At 43.4% G+C, this 23,107-nt stretch overlaps 1 protein-coding gene across 4 annotated transcripts in view; it reads left to right on the top strand.

Annotated features, from left to right (window-relative positions):
* The window catches only part of zfpm1 (zinc finger protein, FOG family member 1), a 91,009-nt gene extending 76,961 nt beyond the window's left edge, over positions 1 to 14,048 (top strand). For all 4 annotated transcript variants that reach the window (XM_011476386.4, XM_020704190.3, XM_023956001.2 and 1 more), the window contains 5 exons: positions 5,931 to 6,033; positions 6,117 to 6,374; positions 8,301 to 8,534; positions 8,614 to 8,856; positions 8,935 to 14,048. In XM_011476386.4, the coding sequence (XP_011474688.1) occupies positions 5,931 to 6,033; positions 6,117 to 6,374; positions 8,301 to 8,534; positions 8,614 to 8,856; positions 8,935 to 11,456 (3,360 nt within the window). In that variant the 3' untranslated portion in view covers positions 11,457 to 14,048. The remainder of the gene's footprint in view (positions 1 to 5,930; positions 6,034 to 6,116; positions 6,375 to 8,300; positions 8,535 to 8,613; positions 8,857 to 8,934) is intronic.
* The last annotated feature ends 9,059 nt before the right edge of the window (positions 14,049 to 23,107 follow it).

Raw genomic sequence — 23,107 nt, forward strand, 5'->3', positions numbered from 1 at the left:
TAATTTGAAGGCCTCTCCGATGAAAATTGTGTTTTAGCTTCATTTTCTGCGTCAGAGTGCTGTCTTGTCTGCTCGAAAGATTTAAATACCTTTGTCGTTTTAACTTAGCATGACATCTAAATGAAAACTTACTGGATCTGATTCCCGGACAAGCCCCCAACCCATGTAATCTAAAGGTGAATTAGACAAACCTAAAAGTCTATTTACAGTACTTGAAAAAACTCAATCTCAAATAATCATCAAAATGCTGATTTATAGTTCTGTCTTATTAACCATCATTATTTTGAGTACTGAAGTTTTTAATCCTAATGTAATCTTGAAAACATACCTGGGACTTCCTCACAGACATTGATTTTAAACGGGTCCAAACTTGTAAAATGTTCTACAGCTGGACTCCACTAAATTGACAGTCTTGCTTATTAATTTAGTTTAGCTTCGTTTGCCTTTTTAGTTTAGCAACTATCATGCTATTCATGATATTAAAACTTTGATTACTTTTTTCCATGGCTGACAAAAGTTTAAAAAATAAATAAAAATGAATGACAAATGTTAGTAACTAGTAAGTTACGGAGAGGTGGTTTCAGAAAAAGCTTGGTACCTCCAACAATGTTCACTGACAGATGAAGTCTCTTTTGACCATGTATTGACCCGCATGTTTCACACTCATTGATGGGGCGGTGTGTGAGACTTCTGGCTCTAACTGCCGTTTCAGACGTGTGTCAGACGTCCCATCAGTCATTTTCTGACCATCTGTGGGGTGGAGAGGTCACATGCTGGGTCAGTTCAGGGAAAGTTTTTTGCCGATGTGAAGGAACTCGTCATCTTCAGTGAATGGAGGGATCCAGGAGCTGAACGGAGAAAGAAAATGAAGAAATGAAAATAACGAGTCGGCATCATTTGCATTTAGGTTTTATCTGCAAGGAGGGGGGTGTTTTTGAGCCTGATAAGGAGAGGTGTCGTAGGTTGGGTGTGTGTGTGTGAATTGTTACATGTGGAGTGACTGCAGCAGAAGAAGGTGTCTGTGGAGTTCAGCTGCTGTTTGTTTCATCAGCAGCTTCGAGGACAGGCTGGGGGGAGGAAGGGGGGGGGTGTTCTTGGAGGGGGGTTAATATCAGACCAAATAATTAGATTCGCTATCGAGGCGGCGGCAGCGGCGCGCGGATCAGGCAGATTAAAGCCGCGGCTCAGGGCTCGTTAATATTCATGAGGGGACCGGGGTCCGGGCTCGGGGCTTAGACTGCCGCTCAAAGACTCTCCTCCGGCTGACGAGGCTTAAAGCGCCACTCTCTCCACCAAGATGGAGCTCAGCTGACGGAGCAGGGGTGCAGGGGTCGAAGGGCTGCTGGACTGGATTTGGGCTCAAACCAACGTTTCGTTTTTGCTAACAATGATTCTGACTTCAACATCTTCATCATTCATGCTCCAATGAATGTTTATCTAGACACCCCTTCATCAACATTTCAAAAGAGGGATCTTTAAGTTGGTTCTTGCAGTTCTGGTCATCTCTGGATTCCAGAACTCCGATTCAGCTTCTTTCATCATTTTTTGGGACATTTTGCAGCCTGTAGGCCAAATAACAACACCTCCAACACCAGATCCAAATCCACTGCAGCGAACTTGTTTCTATTTTTTCAAGGCTATGGAGAGCATGTGGCTTTTGAAGACCCACTCCAATAAAAACTGCGTTTTTAGCGTGTTCTTATGGCATTTAAAAATAGAAAATATGCTGAAAGGAGCAGGGGCTATAGGCACTTCTGTTTCACCTCAGTAATGGCTAGAGTGTGGCGTAAGGACATGGTACGACGGCATCACCAGTACGTCATAAATGTGTGTAGCTTACTTTTTTTTTTTACCAATACTTCTTGATACATTTACCACATCCACGACACATTCCATCTTCATAACGGGTGCATAATTCAAGTATCAGAATGTGGTGTTGATGTTTTATACGACTTTGCATGTGGGGTGAGCGTGCTCGGAGGTGTGAAGGGCGAGCCCCAGGACAGGTTTTCCTCCTGGAGCGTGCTGTTCTTTCCTCAGAGCTCTCCCTGTTGCCCCATCACGGTGAATTCCAAATCTGTGGTCATGATGAATTAGTCTGAAACAAATTAGCAGTACTTACAGCTCAGACGGCTCCAGCATTGGGTTACAAATTAAAACAAAAGCAGCCGTATCTCCACATCAGCGCTACTTCTCCATGAAAGCCGATCCACTTTGCCTGGGTCTTCAGAGCGCGGCAGACTAAGAGGCTTCCTGCTCTCGTCGTCATCTTCGGGCTTTCTGTTTGCCACAAGTGATCTAAAAATATGACAAACCATCAAAGTCATGAAAAATGTCTGTGAAAGGAGGGCAGTCTGATTTTCCATTCTGATTCTGGAGCGGTTCTGTTCAGAACCCATCAGCCCAGTCTTTAAGAAGGAGATGACGACCTGCAGTTTATGAGGAGTTTATCACACACTAACATGTTAGCTTTATTTAAAAAAAGACTTTTCACAAAGATTTCTTTTCTGAGCCAAACTGAGACAGTTACATACAAGCATACGGTTCTGTTTTTTACAGATTCATTCGGGTCAAAGTTGAAGAGATGATTTGTTTTCGGACTATTTCAAACCATTGCTGTGCCATTAAGTAACACCTGCCGTGTTGAGAATGCGTGTCACATGCATGCCCAGTATGAATGTAAAAGCATGTGGTGTTCACACTGGACTGTAGCTACCCAGTACTACTACATGTCCCCAACCTACAGTTGGAAAAGGTTTGCTGTAACGGCTACACCTGCCCGCCGCAGCCACAGCAAAGATCAGACTGGTGATCTCTACAGAATGAGATCTATGTTGTGTAAGACAAATCCTCTCATAGTTCTTTCTTTTGATGGCCTCTTTTCTCCTGGATGCAGTTTGCTGGTTTCTGACCTCAGCACTGCCAGGGATGCAATTATTAATATTAATTTTATTTCAAGTCATTCTTTTCTCTCTGACATTAGGTAATGTTTCCTTTCTTTATGTTGTTTTTTTTTCTGGTGATTTGTATTTCATGTTGGATTTCTTCTGTTGTGGGTTTGTTTTCCGTAGTTGTGTTTCTTCTTCGTGGCCTTTTTTTTTTATTGATTCTGTTCTTCCACAGATGCATGCCATGGTTCCTTCGTCCTTGTAGTTTTTTCCAGCCTTGTCTCGTGTTTTTGTCTTGTTTTGTCTTTCTTTTTGGCCTGTTGTTGGGGGGGGGGGGGGGGGGGGGTGAATGCTGGTTTTCTCTAAAAACTGAAGTTTAAATGCAGCAGGTTTTCACAATCAACATATCAGAGTAAAAAAAAGTTTTCTTGTTTTGTCTGCAGTAGAAAAATTAAAATAAACAAAAAAAGCATGTAAAATATATATCTGGATCCTTGGAGTTGCCCTGATGCTGAATAAAAAGCATTTAATCGCATTAAGCCCAACGATGAGAAAAAAGGCTTTTAAATATGTTCTTCTTAATGGTAACACTTCTTTTAGCTAAAATGCCAAGAATGAACAGAGCTGAAAATTTAGGCTGTTATTTTTGGTGCTTTGGCAGTATTAATAATTTGTCAGAGATAAAACTTATAGATCTGTGAGATTTGAGGAAGAGGAAGGAGTGTGATTAAACTGTTCCATCATTTAGTCACATGACAACACATACTCATGAAAAATAATGTGAAAAATGTTTTACATGTTTTTAAAGATACTTCCTTTGGAAGTCAAGGTCTGAGATGATAAACGACAGGCGTGACGCCACGTCGGCCCTCACATCGGTTTTCAGAATAAAACCCAGTCATGGTCACGTCTTCATAAAAGAACCGACACTTTCTAAACATTGTTGTTTTTGCTCACTTATGATTTCAAGATTCTTGTTTGAACAAGCGATCTGAAGACTCTGGCTAATGACAAAGGACGTGTGGTTGTAAGTCTTTCTCTGGTCATTTTCCATGCTGGCATCTTCTCTAACGTCTGCAGTGTTTGTTTGTTCTGTTAAAGGAAAAGAAAAAAAACAGAGTGGGAGGGGAAGCGCATTTTTGGCAGTTAATTCTAGATAAAGAGAATGGAAGTCAGATACATGAGCAATGAGAGTATTTATCAGTGGAGGAGCTCCTCCTTTGGCCAAAATGTGGGCCATGCGCCAGTTTGAATGAGGCGCGCTTCCTGTAGATTTCTGCCGACGATGGTTCCTCAGAGGAAGCTGCCAGTCGTGGTTCTGTATCAGAATCTGAACTCGCTAAACTGGGTTGAGTTTGGGATGGATTCTATAGGAAATGCTTTTATTTAAGTTTATTACACTTCAAACTGCAACAGGTTTGGGAAAATAAGGGTTTCTGTGAGCTGCTAAGTAGACTGGAAGTTTAAATTTGTCAACTTTGACCTTTCTATCCAGGTTTACATGTGTATAAGTGGCTCCCTCTGGTGGAACAAAGGCCATACAGCTTCTTAGCAGTTTTCTGTTCAATTTTATGTCTAAAAATATTTTTTCATTGATCTTAAGTGAAGCTTCTTCATGCTAAGAATTCTGCAACAAACAGGAAGTGACATCATAAAGAAGTTTCCGTGAACTTTTAATGCTGATATGATGCAAAGTTCCACTAAAGTCAATGTGTCACTGCACAAACAACCATCCATCTGCGAAAGACTTTACACAAACTGAAATAAAATCAGCTGAAATGAAAAAAAAATGAATCTAAATAAAATGCTTACAAGCTAAATTTCACTTTGTATTCCAGCAAAATTAGATTTCCTGTAAAAGAATTTTGATTAAAAAAAACAAGAAGAAAACTGTAACTGAAAGCAAAGTATAGGTTCTCTTTAAATCAGATCAAATCTAAACAGAAGAAATGACAACGTTTTCCCCCTTTTCTTGTTGTTCTTGTGAAATAAAAGTTTTGGAAGAGTTTATTTTTGGACTGATTGTTTTTCTGGACTCTGATGTGGTGCAGAAATGGCTGCAGAAAATGTTCAGACCACATGTGTGTTTTGCAGGCAAACCCTTTTAAAATGATCTGATCAGTTTGTGGAGGTTTGAAGGAGAAGAGGAGGAGTTTGAGGAGCATCTTCTCTTTCATACCTCCACATGTGGACTCTCTTTGTGCCGCGTATCCGCCATAGATCTCATTACGTCGGCCGGCTCAATAACGCTCGCCAACCTCATCAGATCTTTCTGCTTTTCTTCTCCTGCTCTTTCTCTTCCTCTTTCATTCCTCCTCTTTTTTATTTTGCTTTTGTTCGGCCCGTGCTCCCCTCATTTCCTCCTCTGCTTGTAATTGTGGCCTTTTGCCGGCGGCTCCTTTCAGAAGCTCGCGTTTGCCGCCAGCAGTACGCCGAGCACCGACTGTTTTCAAGAAATGGCAGCAATTAAAGGCTGTGATTATCTGCAGGCTGCAGAGAAGCTGGACGCTTAAACACACAAAGGGCTGTGCTTTACTTTAAATGTTTTTTGCAGAAACATTAGCAGGACGATAAACTGAAGCTGTTTCACTGCGCGCATTTTCAGACACATTGTTCAAACGCTGAATTTGATGAAACCACATTCTCGGTTTAGTTGAGTTTCTCCTAAAGCCAGCGAGCATCAGTGCTGCCGGTGAATCCATGACTGATGTATGAACTTTGCTGTATCATCTGTGTCTTTATTTGCAGATGGAATTTCCTTGTTTATGAAGTTTGTTTACTTGTTTATTTGTGCTGCATCAAGTTTCACCGGTCAGGATGCTTCAATCTGAAGATATAAAACCTGTTATCTTTTAAATGTGGAATGAATACAAAACCAAACAGAATTCTGCTCTGGTTCATGAAGCATTCCTTCAGAACCACCAGGATTACATCAGGGAGCAGCTGCTGTTACGAGGAACCCTGCTGTGTCCTGCCTGTCAGGGAGAACTGAGGGTTTTGGAAACAGCAGGCATTCAGTCTTGATCCCATGTTTCTCTGCAGAACTCAGGTCTGACTCTGGTGTGTGAAAGTCCAGATTGCTGGATTAGCCGCCTCCCTCTGACCTCCGACGCCTCAGCAGCCAACTGCACCATCTACAGTCAGAGTGAGTCTTTAAAGGGTGCTGCTGTCTGTAAAGAACAACCCGGCTTCCCTGATTGTCCATGAACCTATCTGTTGTGTTCTCAGGTGAGGAGTTGTTCTGCAAGGTGACTGCAGAGATCGCAGATGGTGAAAAACTCCTGGCCTTCCTGTCACCCCCTCAACGCTCTTCGTCCCCGTCTTCTTCATCCTCCCAAATGACTGGCGTGTCTCCGCCTCTAAGCCTGGTCGCTCAGAAGCAGGTGAAGGAGGAACCTCTGTACCCGGCAGCACTCTGCTCCGAGATCCAGCTCCTCCCACAGCAGGCCGGCATGGCGGCCATCCTGGCCACAGCTGTCGTCAACAGTGAGTGAAGCTGTAAACAGAATCCATCCACTCAAATACACTGAAGATATTTGCAATTCTGTTTAATATAAATTTGAAATAAATCTTAACACTATTTTATATATTTTTTTAGAATAAATTAAACAGTGCTAGAATGTTTTAAAATAAGGGGATTCATTGTTTGGCCACAAGATGGCAGTGTAGTTCTAACTGCTAGTAGACTTGAAACTAGAGTTTTCTATGAGATTATGACGTTTCACACAAACATGTTTTTAATGAAACAATAAATTATTATAAATTATAAACTTTACAGCTAAATTTCTTAACTTAAGGTATTACTCTCTGAAACTATTTTTGTTAAATTGCATATTATTTACACCATTAAATGTGTGTTCAATGATAAGCTGAGTCCTCACAACATGATATAAACATGTACAAACACACAAAACATGTCAGCTGACATACTTTGTTGTATGAAATAACTGAACAAAGATTCAGTAGTTGCTATAACCACAGTTTATGTACTACATGATCTTTAAAACTCTTAAAAGTGTACTTTGATATGTGTTTCTGTGCTTGTTCTTACATTTGTGTAGTAGTAGGACTTAGTCATTTTTTAAAAACAAAAGAGGTCTCTGAGATTTTGAGTTTGGTTCTTAAAATGCCCAGGTTTCTTCTACATTAGGAAAATCTCTTTTTTTTTAAATGTTGACTTTTAGTTTGCTTAATATGAACTTTTGTTGGAAAAAGTATGTGGTTTTGAAGGATGTTTTTATGTAGCTGTTTGTCCACATTGAGTTCAATTTGTGCTCTTGCCACTTTGACTAAGGTCTTACTCACAGCTGCCCTTATGGGTGGATATGAGCTGTCAGCAAGCAAAAATGGGCAAAATTGTACGTGGCACACAGGTGGGGCCACACGAAATTTTAGGGTTGAACATTTCCAAGCATATTTTTCCTACAGTCATGCTGGATGTCTCAGGTCGACTAGTCGTAGTGAACACTTAAACAACAAATAGGAGTAGGTAAGGTTTTTTTAACCCTGCAAAACCCTGAGCACATGGTCAGTGTGTGCTCCTTGGGTGCAGCATGACTGTTAGAAATTAGACAATCAGGACATGTTTGTGTGGGCATCCAACACGCACACCCTGCGTGTGCAACATTTGTGCGGTCAGTAAAGGGCCAGTATTAACACATAACTAACAGTTAGTGTGGTGAACAAACACTGTACCACAGCATCACCTGTACGTCATTAGTGCATGCTGCTTACATTGGCCTAAAAAATACTTCACGTTACACTTATCACATGCACGACAATGGTACATTCCATTTTCATGACGAGGGTGAGTTGGCAGTTACAACCCTCCACAAGCTCAGACAACCCGAAACCCACAGCAACCATACGGATCAACCTTCCCATATGGGTTCATGTGACTAGGGCTTAAGCTCCGCCCTTCTAAAGGGGGCCCTTCAAAGGTTAATGAAGTAGCCAGTCAGTTTCTGTCTTCATTTTTCTTTTTTTGCCTCAGTAGCTACTTGGAAATGAATTGGGTTCTACAGGAAAGTACTGATTTTCCTTTTTGTTGAAAAAGAATTGGATATCAGAGAAATTTTGAAAGGTTCTAGAATGCCTGCTGGCACTTTTTGTTTTGTGGATTTACTGAGCTTGGCTGCTTTTCAGTTAATTTTTTATCACAGGGAAACAAAAAAAAGTCTAAAGCAGCTTTCTGGGAAATGTCAAATAAAGCTTTTTTTTAGACTAGTTTCCTCAGTCAGACATTTTCTGTCTTTTTAATTTTTGTTTTTCAAAGACTGAGGTTCAAACAAAAGCATGTTTTGATATTTGATGTGGGTTTGAACAATTATAGCAGGCAACTGACGGCTTGAGTTCAGAACAAACAGCCTATTTTGTGTCTTAAATTTAATTTTTTTTCCTGTTGAATTTCAGAGGACATTTTTCCGTGCAAGGACTGTGGGATCTGGTTCCGCAGTGAGAGGAACTTGCAGGCCCACCTTATGTACTACTGCGCCAGCCGCCAGAAGCAGCCTGCTGCAGCCTCCTCCCCCCCACAAGACAAACCCAAGGAGTCCTACCCCAACGAGCGCATCTGCCCCTTCCCACAGTGCAACAAGAGCTGCCCCAGTGCCAGCTCTCTGGAAATTCACATGCGCACGCACAGTGGTGAGTTATATTCATGACAGGTATAAGCATGAAACCCTGCCTGAAGGTTCAACAAAGCTCTCATTGCATTCTCTTATAGGTGAACGGCCGTTCGTCTGTCTCATCTGTCTGTCCGCCTTCACCACAAAGGCCAACTGTGAGCGTCACCTGAAGGTCCATACAGATATCCTGAATGGAGTCTGTCATGGCTGTGGCTTTGTCTCCACCACGAGGGACATCCTTTACAGCCACCTGGTCACCAGTCACATGGTCTGCCAGCCTGGGTCTCGCAGTGAGGTCTACTCCCCAGGACCAGGTCTTCCTAAGCTCCCCCTTTCCACTGGTGGGTCTTAGAAGAGGGCTACAGCAGAAACCCTTTGCCTCATGAAAGAGTGTCACTAATGGAGATTCTCTTCATCAGGTCTAAGCCCAGGAGACTCTGGCGTGGTGCTAAAGTGTCAAGTTTGCGGCCACAACTCTGACTCTCCAGCCCACCTGCAGCAGCATGTCCGAACCCACCTGGAAGTCAGGGTTCCTGCTGAGAGGAGTCCCACACCTCGCCAGAGCACTCCTTCATCTTTTGAACATCCTCAGCCTTCACCGCAAGAACGAGAGCCTCTGGCCTGCGTACCCAAACCAGAATCCTCTAGTCCAGGTGCAAATGGTGGCTCAGCTACTCCTCGAGACTACAGCTCTCCAGATTCCCTTCCCACGGAGCTGAGGATCAAAGAGGAACCTCAGTCTGAACCAGAGAATGAGGAGCGCAACATGGAGGTCAAGGAGAATGGTGACCAGGAGCAAGAGGCAAAAAGGAAGACCAAAGATGAGCAAACTAGTACCTCTTCCTGCCAGACTTCAAATTCTCCAAAGAGTCCAACCACAAATGTAAAAGCTGAACCAACCAGTCCCACCCCTGGTTCGAGTCCAGCCCACCTGGGAGGTGCAGGTACAATTGTTCCTGGAGGGACGCTCTTCTTGCCTCAATACATGTTTAACCCTGAAGTGGCCATCTTGCCTCAGGCATCCGAGATATTAGCCAAAATGTCTGAGATGGTCCACAGTCGTTTGAAACAGGGCCAGGCGGTCGTTCAGAACAACCCTGCAGCCTTTTTCCCATCTGGGGCAACTGCAGCTACAGCCACAGCCACGCCCCCTCACAAAGGAGCCACCTGCTTTGAGTGCGACATCACCTTCAATAACATCAACAATTTCTATGCGCACAAGAGGCTTTACTGCTCCAGTAGACACCAAGGAGAAGCTTCAGGCTCAGCTCCAACGGCACCAAGCACAGCACATTCCAGTGAGAGTCAAAGCTTATCTCCTCAGGTCGGAGCATCAAGCAGAGCCGCCTCTGCTTCTCCTGCTGGCTCAGATGTCCCAACAGGAAGTGGAGCTCCTGACACCAAGACAGTGGTGGAGGTAAAGACTGAAAACCCAGTGGGGAAAGAGGGGGTGTCATCTTCCTCAGAAGGCGAAGGTGTAGGAGGAGAAAGAGCGAGTGAAGATAGCCAGAGCCCTGTCAGTGCTTCCACAGAGGATCCAGAAGATGATCCCAACAAGACATTCTGTGAGGCCTGCAACATCCGCTTCAGTCGTCATGAGAACTACACTGTTCACAAACGGTTCTACTGTGCATCTCGCCACGACCCGACTAACCACAGGTCTGCGCATGCAGCAAAGGCCACCAATTCTACAAGCTTCCTCCCTCAGCCCATTCGCACCCGCAAGAGGAAGAAGATGTATGAGATCCACATGGCTCGAACTGAGGCATTGGCCAATGCTGCTGCAGCAGCAGCAGCTGCCGCAGCCGCCACTGCTGCCGCCTCTGCTCCATCTCCCTCTGTTCTGGGGTTGGCAGTAAAACAAGAAATGTCCCCTGGTGGTGCTGGGATCTCCAGTCCTGAAGGAGATGGGCCCATTGACTTGAGCAAGAGGCCCCGGCTGAGCGAGGCATCGCGGCACAGCAGCGGGGGTGGCATTCTGCCGGCGCTGCCTCTGTCCGACTACCACAAGTGCACCGCGTGCAGCATCAGCTTCAACAGCATTGAGAACTACCTGGCTCACAAAACCTACTATTGTCCGGCCACCACCCTTCAGCCCCACACCCTGGAGCAACTTCACAGGCTCAAGAGGTCCGCCTCCACCTCTCCCAAAAACAGGCCTGGGCAGGAGCGGCCAGACCTTCTGCACCCTGTAGAGGCCAAAGCCCAGCCTGCTGAGTGGGTCGCACAGGCTCAGGGGGCGTCATCCAGCCCCCATCGCTCTGCCTTACCTGCCTCCGGTGCTGCATCCCCCTTACATACCAGCACCCCCATAGCCGCCTCGTCAGGAGCTGGGACCAAAGGAACCGGTTCCTCCCTGGTAGTGTGCCCTTACTGTCCTAACCGGCCTATCACCTGCGACCTAATGGAGCACTTCAAGACCACTCACGGCCTTGTTGTCTCAGTTCAGCTTCCAAAGGAAGCTCCCCCTCAGCCTGGCGCTCCCAGCCGCAGCCCTAGCCTCAGCCCTGCATCCATAACCCCCACCGGTCTGCCAAAAGGCACCCCCCGAGTTCATAGAGACAGCATCAACGGACAGGCCAGGAGCGGTACCACATCTCCGGTCTCCCCCATGTTAAATGGCAGCCCTTCAGGCGGAGGAAGATCGCCATCATCGGGTTCCCCCCACCCTGTGTCTCCGCTGCGGGCTCCCTCCTTGACTGTATCACCGGTGCCTGAGGTCCTAAGGGAGAGGGTGGTGTCCCCCCACATTCTTGAGAAGACCACACCACCTGCAGTCTCCCATCCTGCCCCTTTACCAAAAACCTCAGTGATCTCACCCATCCAGAACGGCAACTCGCGCTTCTGTCGGCTCTGCAACATCAAGTTCAGCAGTCTGTCCACGTTTATCGCTCACAAGAAATACTATTGCTCCTCCCACAGCGCCGAGCACGTGAAATGAGCCACAGAAGTCCCCGCCTCTTCGCTAGTTTTTTTTCCTCTCAGTTCAAGAGAACAGAGACGGTCCTCCTGCTCTGCCTTCCACTCTTCACTGTGCCAGCCTCACCATGAGAGCGACTGTTACTCACCTGGCAGGACCTGCAGGTGACGTTACAAACTTCCAGAAACCAACCTCCCCTCCTCCTATGGGTCAACGCTTGTTGTACGTTCAGCCCTGAGAGGGAGGCTGCCTCTGCATCCGTGCGTGACCTTGTTCCGTTGGACCGCTCTGTCGTCACACCACTCACAGACAGCTCGGTGAGTCCGGACATTCAGTATGGCCTCCTCCCCGACCGTTGTCATGACGACTCTACATTTCAGATCGGAACAGAGGATTGATTTATTTTGTGGAAGAAAAAAAAACCTCGATTGTTGTTGATGTTTTTATCATCTGTGCATAATTTGTCTGAGAAGAACTTTACAATGCTTTGGTGTGAACACTGGCTCTTCTTGACTGATGAGAGACGCTTTTAGCTGAAGAACAGATACTCAGTATCACCATGTTACTAATAACTGAAGGATAATATTTCAAAAATTGACACTTTTTTTTCTTTTTTCGTACACAGAAATTTTTATTTTCTCTTTTTAAAAAAACAAGGGAGAAAAAAATGTGAAATATTTATCTTTTAGTCTTTGCTGATTTCATGTCAACAGAAAAACTACCTACCTAGTGTCAGAGAGTATTTGTATTTTTTATTTGTATATTTTTCATACTGTTAGAAGGAAGTGTTTGGATCGGGGTATGTTGAAGTGACTTTTCTAAGTGTAGATATGTAATATCTTCTCACAGTAATCACACTGATCTTTCTCACATTTCTGTTTGTGTCGTTGATGGTGATTTCTGAAGGCCCATGTTTGTTTCCTCCCAGCAACTCCATCTGATGATGAAGAACCTAAACTGAGGAGGATTGGACACATTTTTCACACAGTACTTCTGTCTTTGTGTGTCACGTTCCATGTTCTCTCAGGATTTCACTTTTCTCTTTTGGAATTCCTTAAAGTCTGAGCTTCTTGTATTTGCGTCCTGAATTTTCTGTTTAGTCTGGCGTGAAAAAAGTGGAATACAGCGACACCTAGAGGCAGAGCCACTTAGCACCCGGGTTTCCGTTTGTTCCCTTAAGCTTGATCAAATTTTGTTTAAGGAGAATGGTTTTGTTTGCTCAAGTTATGTTTGCGTGAGACTTAGTTACTCAGTTTCATGTCCAAAATCCCAAACTGCAACATTTTTCCTTTTTATAAATTGCACATCACAAAAAATCAACAGGTTGAGCTTCACTTCTTCCAACTGTTTCAGTCATGGTTGAAAAACTGGGAATGTAGCGTTGTTTTGGTACCGTTTCCTTTATCTGTTAAAGGTAATGTCAAAACATGTGAACCTTGGCGCTCGATGGAAGCATCGTGGTCGTGTAGATTTAGCTTTACACCCCCCTATGTTTACTCAGTTTTTGATTGTGATTCATTATTCTGTGTCAAATTTGTAGCTTGACTACTCTCTCAACCCCAAATCCTAATCAACTACAATTCCGATTGAAAGAAACATTGAAAACTCTGAAGTTACTTTTGAAAAGGGTCCCTGGGTTTATCTGTCCAAACAGAAGCTATCTTGCCACCTAGAGTTTGGTGGTGTTATTTCAAGGGGATGCCAACAGGACCTTTTCCAAAAATAAGGAAGAGCCAGTTTCCAGCCTTTTGTTTTTCCAGGAAGTTACTTTTCTGAACCTTTCCGCCTGAATTTTTTTCAAAACAGCGTACAAACCATCTTTCTGAAGAGTGATGGACCTCACGGTGGGCAGGAGCTCATCTCTCTGAATCCTGATGGTTCCCACTCACTGTGCTTTGGGAATACTTTAGGGCAGTTCATACATCTCTCTACTAAAAGATACCCATACTTTCTTTAATTTCACAACAGTTTCTATCAAGATCTTTGAACCTGATGCAGCATACTGAATAAAAAGATCCCTGGGTTGAATAGGAGTCCCTGAGAACTAAGAGGAACCATAAGCACCTGTTCTGAAGCAAATGCCTCACTATGAGCGAAGTTTTCTTCACTGTCTGCGTGTTTTCTGGATTCTTGCCTTACTTGTTGTCAATGACAGGTTTCCGGTGCAATTTTCCCGCTTCTCTCCTGAAATCCCGAGATTCTGTAAAACTGCACCTAACGAGTTTGATCTGCTGTGAAGTTTTGACATTTCGCGCCTCGTTTCTGAGGTAAACTGGATGGATTGGGACTGAAACCTGAGCGGAGTCTTGTGAAGGTGCCCCCGTTTTGTTGCACTGTGTTGTATAAAAATGTGCTGATGTTTTGGCTCCTCTTTTGTTTTGTATTTATGTTTTGCAGCACTTTTCCCGCCTGAATGCGCTCTCCTTGAAGGACTTCTTGAAAGATTTCACCTCACAGAATCCTTATTTTTATGTTCTAATAAGGATTCCGTTGATGTCTGTAAAATCACAATGAATGTCAACACTTTTATTTCCATAACTTTGATTTGTTCCCAACTCCACTACACTCTTGTCCAAACTATGCATGGGAAATAAAAGTTCTGAGAGACACTGATGGAGAGTGGCTGTGTGTCTCTCCGCGTGCCTGAGCAGGAGCCTTGACTTCCAGCTCTGACTGACTCACTTCTTTTCATCTGAAAGTTTTGGTTTGCTGCAATCCAGATGAATCATCTGCTTTTCAGAGTGATGCTACCCGGAGGAAGAAAAGCGCTCATTCAGAGTCCCAAGGCTGCTCCAGTCAGAGACAAAAGGGTGCCGGTGTGAGCCTTCAGCTCCAACGTGGGCGGCGTGAATAGATGCACGTTTCCAGCTCGGTCCCGGTTAACCTTGGCTCACAGGAAGTAAACGCGTACCGTAGTCTGTTCAACTCCTCCCACCCAGAGCTGAAGTGACTGAATGAAAGCAGCTCCTAGTACAGGTCACTTTGACGTCAAGGAGGCCATTTTAGTGTTAAGAATTCTTCTGTTGGAGAATTGGAGCCAAAATATGGATGTAAATGAACCTTTGGATACAACTTTGATTTTATTCAAGGAAAACCAGAGACGGAAATCGTGACGCAAACATTTTTTAGAAAGGTGTGATTTTTATGTGACGGTTTTTAATTTAAGAAAAACAGGAAATATTTCAAACACTAAAAGTTCTAAAAAACCAATAGGATATTGATGGTAATCTTTCCAGATTATGGTTGTGAAATATGAAGAGTTTATTGAGGTGAAATTTGAAGGCTCTGTTATAAAAAAAAAACAACACAAAAAGACAAGATACATTTTTGTTGTTAGAAAATCCTTAACCCCCTGTTGTAACAGTAAAATATGTCGACAACAAGAGTTCTTCAGCTCTCATCTGTTTGCTCAACTCAGACAAAACAAAACAAAATAGAAAATCTTGAAGGGGTTTAAAGCAACCAGTTCAGAAAGGAACCCAATCTTAAGAAAATGGGAGACGTGAATGAATAGAGAAATTAATACTCATTTTAAGACGAAAGGAAAAATTCATAAAACAAAGAGAATGTGTCACAATTAGTCCTAATTCATAGATATAAAATCTACACTACTCACAATAGGTAAAGGATATTGCAATGTTGTTTACAGTGTTTGTTTCACTTCACAGATTTTTGGAATAAGGAGGCAATCGTATTGGGGTGGTAGACGCATTTTCCGCATAATTGTGTACAATTTCAACATTCTGTGGTTTTAAAAAGTTGATTTGGCCAAAAGGTCATTCCTAGCTCATCATTCAAATAGCCATGAACACAACGTCACTGATCAAAACGAGCAGCAACACCTGGCAACAGCACGCCTTCGGGTTGGTAGGAGGCAGTCAGATGTTGCAGGTGAACTTGTCTCAAAGTGTCATCAGCAGACTTACATCAAGACACAGAACAACTGGCAGAGTTTGTGACTGACCTAGCAGTGACGTGCTGCAACCATGACCAGTCCCTAAGGACCTCTGCACTCAGAGGTGGCACACAGCTGAAGGCCCGTTTATCAGATGTGACGGGTACTTGGGTTTCCAGACAGACCATTCACAACCGACTCCACCACTTTGACTTGAATGCCAGACGACTGTTGCAAGTGCCTCCACTGACACCAAGACACCGCAGTGAACGTTTGCAGTACAAGACTATGTGACCTGGACAATACAGCAATATCTACTGTCCTTTTCACTGATGGGTGTTGGGTTACCCACAGGAATGATGATCATCAATGCTTCTGGATAAGGCTGAGGTCAACATGATCCCCAGGGTTCACTTTGGTGGGGGAGGAACAACAGTCTGGACAGGCATCACCAGTCAGATGCCTGTCAGTACATGGCCCAGTCACTGCGCGTTCTTTAGTCATAGAACCCATCATCGTCATCATCGTCATTCTCCAATTCCACCAGTTCACCGCCGGCATTCTGTTCATGGATGATAACGCTCTACTACGTGGCACCAGAATTGTCATAGCTGGACTTCAGGAAGTGAGAGTTCCTCCTTTGGTACGGCCAGCTATGCCCCCTGACCTGAACTTCATAGAGCACGTCTGGGGCAGCTGAAGCCGAGACTGGACCAAGTGACCTGGTAGAACTGCATGTAGCACTTGTGGCAGAGCGGAATGCCCCAGAGCAACATCATGACGCTAGTGAGGAGCATGAGACCTCGCCGTCAAGCAAATGGTGGCAATACCTGCAATAGATGGTCCGTTTTTGTTATTCCCCCCCCAATATCAATTTCATGAAAATGGTGTTACTTCTCATTCATAATTAATATTGAGGTGAACTTTTACATGTTTCAATCAAATTCACACCAAATAGGAAAAACACTCATTACGTTATTGTGAGTAGTGTATTTACCGTTAAACCTCTTCATGCCTGTTCATGCAAATATGCATCGAACAACTTCAGTCATGTGAAATCAATTAGACTTAAAAAAAAGGCACGAGCTAATGGGAATCTACCCATCTTTTGTACAAAAGCAGTCATTTTATGGATTGCATTCATTCCAATCAGATGTTCTGTTACTTTCCTGTCACAGGTGGAGTTTGCGGGAAGTTTGCAGTCCAATGTTTCATATTAGACTGCAGGTAAACAAGCTGAACAGATCTGAACAGCTTGTGAAGTCATTGACAAATAAAGAGAGAAAACCCAGGACACAGGAAGGTCAGCTGTTAAATTTAAGACAACAGATAAGGTTTGACATTTAGTTCCTGACCTGATGGTGGAGCTGCGGAGCTGTTATTCTGTTTATCTAGCAGCAGCAGAACCTCCTGAGAGTTAACCAACCCAAGAGCTGAATGTGAAGCTAAAGAAACTGTCAAACTGCACATTTTCATGCGAAACCTCCAGATAAGGGCAGGGGACAGGAGGCTGCTTCTTTCTGAAAACTGCCAGTGCTGCTCTGTCGTCATAGTGACGACTTTGTGTCATCAAAATAATATTTAATCTATCTGATCAGTGACAAGAAGCCTAACTCTATGTAGGGTTTGATCTGGCCTCTTCACATGACAGGTTTGTCCTCAGTGCGCTTTGGAACTCCTCTGTGTTTCTCTGACAGAGCTCAGCCTTCAGAGTTTGAGTGAAATGAAAAATGAAGACATTAAAACCTGAAGCACCTGCAGCCGTCTGCTAATGACCGTCTGTCCGTTTGCCTTGAGGAAACTCTGACACTCAAAAAAACCTTTTCCAGTAGTGAGAGTTTATCAGCAGTTTGGATTTTTCATTACTAGTTTTAAACTGGTAACTTTTATAATTCAAAGACAACCCTGAGAGATGACTGATTCAGTGTTTCTGTTCTGTCAGACATCTGGGCAAACATCCGGAGAGTCCTCGAAATCCAGTTGAAACCCAGATTTCTGTCAGCGTAGTACCTCAGAGGTTGTCGTAGAAACAAGAAACTTTTTAAAACAACCTTTCAAAATCCCGAACTCTCTGTTTTTTCAGTGCCTTTACCATGTCAGCTTCATCTTGCATCAAAGTCAGTCAGTAAAGATGGAAAAGTAAATTCTCCACATAGTTTATCTGGATTTCACAAATGTTTAGTACTAGTACCACAGTTTGGGAAACTTTGGAATATATTTAAGAGAACAGTAAACGGTGAATATTTCCAAAATATTGAAGTACACTTTGAATTTACAATGGACTGAATGGTTGGATGGAAGGATGATGGTAAGGTGTCCATCTTCTCTCGTAGAACTTCTTATTAGAGCTTCACTGTGGGTTTTAGGCGAAGGGACTTAAGTGTGGAGAGCAACACTCGCCCATTGCATGGATGATATGACAACACTGACCACCATGAAGCAGAGGGCTGATGGAGAAGCTGAATTAAAACTCGCAGTGGGCCAGGATCAATGTTAAGTGACAAAATTGCAGAATCTCTTTGATAATCTCTCAGATCTGGACCGACCAGTGCTGGCTGCAGTGAGTTCATGTGAAAAAAGAGAAAGGATGCTATGTGGGGCAGTGTCCTGTGAGACCAAAGCTGAGAACTTTCAACACATTTACTAGGTTTGGTTTCTTTTTTGGGTAAAGAAGGGATGTTTTTGAATTTTGAACATTCACGCTGCTTTCAAGGAGCACACACCTGAGCAGCACTAATGAGCTGCTTGCACAGGGTTTGGTGGGCGTTGAGAAACTTTGTACGATGTGCCTGCGTCTCACCTTCTTCCCCCTTACTTACCAATATTTGTTCACTACGACCTGTCGCTGGCAGCACGCCTGTAGAAAAAAATGTATATGAACATTTTAGCGCTACAGGCCAGTTACCTGTTTGCCTTGTCCAGGTTTGCCCATTTTCAGAGTCTGCTACATCTAGTCCAGCAGGCCTGTGACCAACTTACACCCTTTGCACCCACAGCAGTTGTGTGTTGTTTTAGTGTGGAGCATTCAAAATTGTTTGGATGTAGAATGGCGCAGCTAATCCCAAGAACCCTCATGAGCCTTTTACAGTCTTTCTTTGTTAATATTGTTCTTACTAAGATTTTTTCTCTCCATGAGAACTTTTAGGTGAAGGAAGCCATGGCGGGAAACGAAAGGTGTTGAAGTCGATGGAGAAGACGGCTGCTGCTGTTGCAGGTCTAGATGGAAACACGTCAAAAACTCATCTCTGAAGCTGATGCAGCCTGACAGCATCAACAGGTTTCCAGGTAGCTCAGGGAACGCCACTGAAGCGAAGTGCAGCTCGTTGCCTCTAGTGCTCTTGAGCTTAATGCTGGGTTGGCTGATCGTGGCGGCTTGTCCAACTGCATAAGCACAGAAGCAGAAAATGACTGATGAGATGCAGCTTGTCTTTTACACACAAAATTATTAAACCGTGAAGACTCTCAGTCCAAAGGATTTTTCTTTTTTTACGCAGAATCTTTGTTTGCTGACAAGCAGTAAAACATCTGGATTCTCACTAATGTGAGCATCCAAGGTTAATGATTTCATTTCTTAATTAATTTATGAGTGGCAAAAACCGCATAATTTAAAATGTGAAATGATCTTTACAGTAAAAAAGGTTAAATAAACAATAAAACACATTTTTGAAATAAGAGGGGTTTTTTTTTCATTCCCAGGTCTAAGAAAGACTTTGTGCTGTGAGTGCAAAATGGGATCATGATGTCAGTTCTGTCTGAGCTTTGAGTAGATATTTAAGTAGACTACAACAAAGAACTAGGTACATAACAGACGAGATCATTTGGCATGCTAGCTGGAGACTCCTCATGGTAAAGCATGAACAAGGCCTAACAGCTACGTTCACACCGAGCCCGATTCGCTGTAGAGGCATCCAGTTTTAATGTTAAGTCAATGTACAGACGCAATCAGAGGTCCTGTGGAACACACTGAGTGTCAGGCGCAGTGCGGTGGTCTAGCAGGAGCGTGTTTTGCAGCATGTCGCGAAATTTTTCCAGAGTTCATTCATCTTAACTTTTGCAAAGAAATCCTGTTGCATCAACCAATTAGGAACTCAGCTTTGGCCTGTGACGTGTTCATCAATGAGCGGAGTCCAAAACCAACATGAAAAAAAATCTGATCATTCTCCTTCTGAGCTTTATGTTATTTTTCCTGAATTGAATTGAATTGAGATAATAATTAAAAGGTCCTTTAATTTTATTCTTTTTAATTTTTTCCCCTCCCTGTCCTAATGCAGGACTGCAAGTCATCAAAATGGGTCACAGAGAGACACAGAAGTACCGCTGAAGGCAGCTGTCATTCAGACGCAGCTCCTGCAGTCGACGGTAAACCTCTCCCTACTGGGAATGTCTGAATGTAAATCTCATGAACCCAGACATGGAGATGTGCTTACCAACGCTTTTGTAGAGCTCTACAAAACATATAAACCTGATCTCTAAGCATCATCCGTGCATTCTAAATGAGAAATACAGATACAGAATCAATCCTTCAATGTATCCATGAGGCTAAAAACTTTTGAGGGCAGCTCCTCCACCAAACGTCAGGAGCTTCAAGTTCATGAACCACTCATAGACAAGCGTTGAGCAGTGAATTTGACACGCGTCAAAAGAGAGGTGCCGGTGTGGAAGCAGCATAAAAATTGCCTATCGACATTTTTGAAGAGTGTGAAGAAGTTTGAGTGTTCGGGGAGAAAACTCAAACGTGAATGGGGAGAACATGCAAACTCCACACAGATTAGACACAGCCAGGATTCAAACCAGGACATTCTTTGTTAGGGGAGTGCTAACCACTCCACCACCTACAGCTGTGTAACAGGAACATCAACTACAAATTGACCATGTTCCAGCCTAAGGTGAATAGAGCAAACCTGGAGTGAAATTGTCCTCAAAAGGTTTTTGTCACAGCCACAGTTGAGCCCAAAAGTCCTCATGACTTCTGCTGTGAGGGGGGGCAGCATCACAGCGGCGGACACCGAAACTTCACATTAGCTCGAACACAAAGGCGTTATGGCTGGAGTGCTAACCAAAATGAAAACGGAGGTGGAGAACCATGGGGGGGAAATGAAGACACTCTTTGAACAATGGAGAAGGTATGTTAATTACATGACTTCATCGCTCCGGCTACACACAGAAAGGTGACACTTTCAATCACCAGCTACTAAGGACTGACACAATGAGATAAGTGCTTCTGAGGAATCCACAGGGGGCGTTTTCCATTGAAAAGAATACCAGGACAGACAACTGTGGTTATTGATGTTTTAACAAGAGCTACAAGCTTGTCAGACCTCTCCAGTCTGTTCAGACAGAGAAACCGCCTCTCTGATCAGTAAGTGAAGCAGACATCTTTAAGCTGGAGGAGGGTTTGATCTCCCAATCATTCCCAACAGCCAGATTCTAGCTGTCATATTGCCTTCAAAGTGTTTATCCTTATGTGTCTGAATATAAGAGACACAGAGGACGATTCTTTACTTCATTTTTTTTAAAGGTGAGCAACCGAGTTTAATGTTTAGCTTTAAAACTTTAGACTCAGGTTGTGATCAGGCCACCGCTGTGGAACTATGTCCACAGCAGGAAGTTCATTTAGTGAGGATGTGGACTTATCAATGTTAGCAAGACAAATTTAATGTTTGCCGGGGTTTTCTTTGGCTTTTCTTTAATTTCGTGGTCCAGTGGGTAGTCGAGATTTGCTCTGAGATTACTGGAGTCAAACAGAGAGAGCCGTTTCTCCTCTGAAGGCTCAGGTGAAAAGGAGGAGTGTCATCAGGGAACCTCATCACATTTTAATCAACAATTGATGCCTTCAAGCTCCCACAGCTTCATTCTTCTAGCCAGATCATCTGTCAGGTTTCTGAACTCTGTTGACAGTCATTTCTATTATATTCTTGTTTATTTATGACAAATTTATCACCTGCTTTCATAATTTTCTATTGATTTATTGTAAATATGTGGATTCTGATGTATTGTTAAAGGAAACTGAACATTCTGTTTCAGAATTAATACTGTTTTCTGAATATGGGTTGACAGACAAAAAGAAGGAATTACAACTGTAGAGATTTCTATTAAATTTTTCTTCTTTCTTTGAAATCTGAGTTTTGATGTGGGAGGACGCCACAAGAAGTCAAAGCAGTAATTATCCTTTTGGGTTGAACGCACTGAAGACCTTGATGACAGAATGAAAGTGAAGGGAAACCTACCTGCTTTCCCTCACACCACCAGTAATGAAAGGCTTTCATGGCGAGCGCTCCTCTCCTCTGCAAAGCTCCCAGGCTGATCAGGAACGCCGAAAGGTCAAGGATGAGTCCCCCCACCACCACCACCCCATCCCCTCCCCCCACCATTTCAGGGAGCACAGTGGGCAGTTTCCGTGATTGTTTCTGATTATTCATCCTCTACAAAAGCGAGCAGATTGAATAAAAAGAGGTGAAGGATCTGGCCTGTGAAGGTGAAGCAGATCTTAAAGACCCACTCTGAAGAAAATTGTGTTTTTGGTGTCTTTCGCGCACTCTTGTGGCATTTTCCTATGGAAGGCTTATATAAATCAATCTCTAAATTATATTTCTGAGTACCGGTATTTCTTTATTGGTATTTGTGCAAATCTGGATCAGACAAAAAGAAAATGGAGCTCTCCAACTGGCTTACAATGCCTCACAACGCAAACCCAACGTTGCCGGTGCAACCAAAATGGCAAGCATGATTGGAGCTATCCAGCCGTACAATTTTGAGCCAGATTGAAGCTCAGATGAGGAAAATAAAGAGTACACGGATCTATAGTCATCTAGTCGTCTACATTAAGATAGGATAGACAGGGGCAGGGGCCTTGTGGCTTGCCATAGTCCCTTCTATGTCACGCCTACATATTTTAGCAATGCTATTTTTTCGTCTGCTACTTTTGACCCAAAAAATACTCAGAAATGTCATTTCAATCTCAAATTTCTTTATAAATGTCATCCATCATGTGTAAAAAAGCCACAAGAACATGTTAAAACACATGATTTTCATCTGAGTGCGTCTTTAACCACATCCCGAATTTGATTTTGTAAAATAACTAAACTTCAATAAGGGGAGTTTATGGATGGGAATACAGAAAGATTGATTTGTGCATGAAATAAGTATATAATCTATAGTAGTTAGTCTCAGGGCCAATGACGTCCTGCATGCTGGTGGGTTGACCTCGGACCACAGATAAATAAACCCCAGAGCCTAGACGCCGATGGAGGTTGAGAACCAGGCCATGACAAAGCATTGTTCCAGGAGGAAGGAGGGCCGGCAAAACTGTCCAGCATGCAGAGAGATAATCATCCACAAATTTAACCCTTGTGCTATTTTAGATGACCCCACCCTTACATTGACGTGTTGTTCCTACCATGACAAAGGTGGATAAAGGTGGAAAGATTTCATGTAATCCATGGACACCAGTGAAGATCACAAATCATTGAAGAAAAAAGGTTTAGCGCACTGTCTAGTGGGTCTAGATGACCCAACTCTCAATGTTAAAGTGATTAGGATAGCACAAGGGTTAAAAGCAACATCATGATTGTGATTGGCTAAGAAGAAAAGGTGGTGAATGCAAAGGCTTAATTAATGAGTGGCTTGTAGAGTGAGTGATGTAAGAACCCAGAACGCAGCTTACCCGGAAGTACAGTAGATGTTCCTGATTGAAATGGTGCCAAAGCTTCACTTTGAATATGTATACTTTATACATTAAACATAATTACTTTTTAACACGTTGTAAAACAACAGACGG

This window comes from Oryzias latipes, chromosome 6 (genome assembly GCF_053564925.1).
Source record: "Oryzias latipes strain Hd-rR chromosome 6, Olatipes_Hd-rR_3.1".
NCBI classification, from domain to species: domain Eukaryota; kingdom Metazoa; phylum Chordata; class Actinopteri; order Beloniformes; family Adrianichthyidae; genus Oryzias; species Oryzias latipes.